The 4,735-nt window shown below is 40.3% G+C and overlaps 1 protein-coding gene across 1 annotated transcript in view; it reads left to right on the top strand.

The window, feature by feature from the left end:
• Window positions 1-422, top strand: part of LRRC2 (leucine rich repeat containing 2) — a 16,677-nt gene extending 16,255 nt beyond the window's left edge. Inside the window, 1 exon segment of the mRNA XM_006914909.1 lies at window positions 373-422. Coding sequence (XP_006914971.1) covers window positions 373-422 — 50 coding nt within the window.
• The last annotated feature ends 4,313 nt before the right edge of the window (window positions 423-4,735 follow it).

Raw genomic sequence — 4,735 nt, 5'->3', positions numbered from 1 at the left:
AGCCCAAACTTTTCTCAAATATTGTGTTCCCATCCACCTGGTACCCATAGTCCCAAGTTCTTGGCCATCTATTTTTACTTTGTCGACTTTCATTGGTTCAGGGTCATACATTTTCCAGGATCCTGATGTAGCTGTCTGAGTTGGTTGGAAAGATTGCAAAAGAACGAGAGTTAATAATTCTATCTTATTTTATCTTATATCTAAATATATCTAAAGTACAACTATATTCGCGATGGTTGACTTAATGATGATTAATGCATTTATCTCTATACTGAAAATATGAAGTGGCAATAATATGTGTATTGGAATAGGCCTGTAGCTACATTTCGTAATAAAATGGAGAATGATTGAGTTTATTTATTTTTGTTACAGAATCTGTTCCCAGCTATACCACCAAAGTGTCTTTTAGCCTTCAGCTTTGATACCACCCATCAAAAGACTGCAGAAATCTCCCTGTTCTGTGGAGCTGTGAATCTTTGCATTGTGGGTCATGTCATGTGGACATAATGGCTTGTGCCTAAGGATGAGTCTAGAAACCGTGTCATAATTGTTAGGAAAAATGATTTTCAAATTTCAAATATATGAATACCTCTCTCTGTGGACTGAAAAATTGATAAATAGGTTTATATATTGATATATAAAGGTTCATTTGCATATACTTTGTTCTAAATAATGTACATTTACTATTTAAGAAAATGTATTATTTTCTAAAATTATAACTTAGACCAAATTCTGACGTCGATTGCATTGTATTCAGGAATCAAGGGATAAAGGGATTGTGCAAAGAGCATTTATATTGGACAAGTCAGATGAGAGATTATTTTGTTATTTTGAAGGAGATTTAATGCATTATTTCTCTTACTGAAAATAATTTTCCTTGGGTTGATACAAACTGCTATTTTCATATGTTTTAAGTTAAATTTTGTAAGTGTGGGCTCTCGGGAGAGACTTTAGGCATAATCTGGCCTTGAAAGTAGAAAGAAGGAATAGAATATCTGCCCATGCATTGGGCACCAGACACTCAGGGTATGCCTGCAGCCCTAATGGGGGAAGTGAAGGTCCGGCTTGTCATGGGAAGCCAGCATGGATGATCGTCTTACCTTGAGTCGGCACCTTGGGGGTCCTGGGACCCACCCGAGAGCAGAGAGCAAAGGCAATGCCCTTAGGGGCCCTCCTCTAAGATGGCTGCATAGTGTAGCAAGGATGACTAGTCCACGCTGGTTAGGAGTCTCTAGCAAGGCATCCCTAGCAAGGCTTCCTCATGGGTACCACAGGAGAACTCTGCCCAAGGCCAAGATGCCAAGATCCAGAGGGAGCTACGAGGCTGTGTTTTGCATGGGCAAAGATGAGGTTCATGACAGGGATTTGGACTTGTACATCACATTGTATGATCTTCTGGAGAAGTTGTACAAATCTCTACTTTTACACCACTGTCTTGGGCTAAAATAAACAGGATTGTGAGTGTGTTGAAGATAAGCTTAACCAAGTAGGCAGGACTATATGTGACTAAGAAGGAAAAAGTACATATGTTTACATATATTTATGTACGAATTGACTCCAATATGGCCTGGCCCGGTGCTGTCCAATAGAACTTTCTGCAGTGACGAAATGTACAGTGATGTGATGTTCTGTGTCTGTGCGTCCCATGTAGTAGCCACCAGATACACGCGCTTCTTGGGCACCTGAACGATGACCAGTGTGACAGAATTTTAAATCTCATTTAAATTTAAATAGCCATAGGTGGCTACCGTATCAGACAGCATGGGTCTAGCCAGTTGGGTTTTTTGGAAGTTAATCTGGGCCAAAGACGAAGGGTGGCTTTTGTTGTCTCTTATCTGAAGAACCAGTCTGTCCCCAGAGGCATGCATTTAAAAAGGGTTGCTATTGACACCCTAATATTCGGTCTCGATGGGCCTAATCATAATTCCAAATATTTTATCCTTGACACATGTAAAATAGGAAGAGCATTCTAAAACCACAGTACAGGATCACTTCAACTTAAAGACAAACTCTGAGAGGAAGGTTAAGAGATAAGAAAGAGTAGGAAAAATTACTTTCATCGAACCTTAAACAATTGTATTTTTCTTTTAATTCTTAAGCAATGGAATTCAAATTCATTAGTTGTACTACTAGAATAATTTTGGAATTTTATTTCATGCCAAGGTTATGCTATATAGAGTCAAATGGAAAATATATCTGAAAACGGGGAGATAGGGGCTCTCACGCACATTGTCCATAACGTATGTAAATTTTGTTTCAATAAAACCAGTCTTTTGTGCAAAAACCTTGTTCTCGGTGTTATGTTTATTTAAAGTTCCAGTTCATCTTTATCATCTTTACCTTGATTGCGAAATTCACCAGAGGTTAGGGGTGAGAGGCAAAGAGGACCCGAGGCTGAGCTCGCATCGGCAGAGGCAGAATCGTGGCTTTGAAGGAAGAATGGACGTATCCTGTGGTTGGGATTCCAGTTTTTAGTAATCAGCTGCTTCACTGCCGTCTAGTTTCAGCTGTGACCGGTTGACCCCAGGTAGCTCCTACACCCCCGGTGCAAGCATCGACTGGGTCCAAAATAAGCCCTGGGGTTCCCGTTTATAGAATGTTTATTTTTGTGACTTTCTGAACATAATTGTGTGAACTTCTGAAGGAGCTGATGGCCTTTGATATGCCTCTGCCCTAAGTTACCAGAGTTGACCCCACCGCATTTGCCTGTTCGTCTGCTGACTTGAAATATTTGGTTTCAGAGGCCCCTGAAAAAAGGGTTCAGATTTGAAGCCTCCCATGAACCGTGGAAAAGGAGGAAAGCTTTAAGAAAGAAACGACAATGTTGAGAGGTACCTATGGTAAATGGAGAAATGGTAAGATTTATACTCTTGTCAAAGAAACCATCAGCCAATAGATGTAACTCGATATAATACTTGCCCATTCTTAAATGTCTGCCAGAAACATCACGTCTGCTTGGTTGCCATGGCAGGTAGAAGAAGGAAGGCATGGAAAAATGACCTTTATAAGACCTCGGCTAACTTCCGCCAGACTCCTCCTGGGAGGCAGAGGCGGCTGGGTGGAGGGCCTTACCTACCTGCACTTGGCTCTCTTGTCTGCTTCTGGCCCTCCACATTCCCTGGCTGGACATAGCTATAGTTGTGATGAACATATCTGCATTTCCCTCCCTGTTTTCTGGTATTTCATGCGAGGTTTCATTTAGTTTCCTTAAATTCTACCTTATGTCTGTGGAAGAAAGATACCGAAGCAAAAGAGACACGCTGTCAGAGTAAAAGGTGAAGATTTAAAGGTAATCATTTCAATTTCATTTTATTTGCTTCAATGTAATTGGTCCTACTCTCTTGACAGGGTGATGGCTTCCCTGGAAAAAGAATGTCTTGTGGATGGAGAGTCCTTCGTGACTTTTATGAATCCACTCTCTCCGGATTCATGGGCAATAGAGGCCCAAAGCAACGAAGCAAAAACACTAGAGGTGAATACATGACACAGAGAGCTTTGTTCCGCTAACTTCTACGCGGGACTTCCCAAGGGTTTTGGCAAATGGCGCTCTCTGTAATAATAGACTTAATATTTTGAGGAGGCGGCGTTGATTCAAGTTCACCGCAAGCTTGAATTTTCCAGAGGTGTTTTCATACGGCCAAGTGAGAAGTACTTGCTAGTGAAATAAATTTTAAGTAATTATGCAAATATCTCTTCAAGCAGCCTTCTGCAATATAGTATGAGTGATGCCGACAGCAATGTTTGTCCTGTAAAGGGTGAAAACATTCGCTTTACGGAGTGAGCTGGAAGACTTGTCTGATCCTTTAGGATGTCTCTTTGGAGATTCCTTAGAGATCCAGTTAGTGCAGGAAACGCCCGTGGTACTTCCTGAGGTTTGTATTCTATTGGCTTAGCATTAATTTTGTTTTCACCCAAAGACTTTGTTCTCTACTTGACTGAGCCAAGATTCAGTCTTTTATAACTTTTCGGAGGGCAATTATTCTTTTTAAAAAATAAGGATCTAGTTTCGATTCCTAGATCGCTCTGAATGTTCTTACGCCAGCTCTGACCTTCAATGTTGTCACTTGTTTATCATTTCTCCTTCTCTACAGGGTGGCTCCAGCTGGGGACCCCAGTGACACAGCAGTAAGCATATTACAGATGTGTTTATGTCCTTTTTCCATTTCCCAAAGCTCTGTGAACAATAGTTTCTGGGTCTTCCAAATGTGTAATTCTATATAATTTTCTTAAAAAAATTTTTTTTTACCTATTTAAAAAAATCCACAGATCTTACTCATTTCTCGTTTCTTTAAGAAACTTGATTCCAGTTTTTCCTATCATAATTCTGGCCCATTCCTGATTCATAGGGACAAAGTTTTCCTCGTTTCTCCTTTCCCAGCTTCCCTCACCCTACTTGTCAGTAGCAATACTTGTCATCAAGGTAAGTTTTATCATGTGCTAGCACTTCGCAGAATTTTGAAGAGCTTTCCAATTCTTTCTTTCTTTTTTAAAAAATTTATTTATCTATCTATCTATCTATCTATCTGTCTATTTATTTATTTATTTATTATAGTGATATTGGTTAATGAAATCCAATAAGTTTCAGCTGTACACTTTAACAGTAAGGCATATATATATTTACACGGTGTGTTCACCTCCCATAGTTAGATTTCTTTCTGTCACCACATATTTGACCCCTTTCACCCCATCTTCCTCCTCTCTGCCCCTTTCCCCCCCCCCCCCCCCCCGGTCAGCC

Source organism: Pteropus alecto, unplaced genomic scaffold (assembly GCF_000325575.1).
Source record: "Pteropus alecto unplaced genomic scaffold, ASM32557v1 scaffold156, whole genome shotgun sequence".
Taxonomy (NCBI): Eukaryota; Metazoa; Chordata; class Mammalia; order Chiroptera; family Pteropodidae; genus Pteropus; species Pteropus alecto.
Note: the sequence above shows the minus strand (reverse complement) of the source record. Positions and strands in the feature narration are given on the sequence as shown.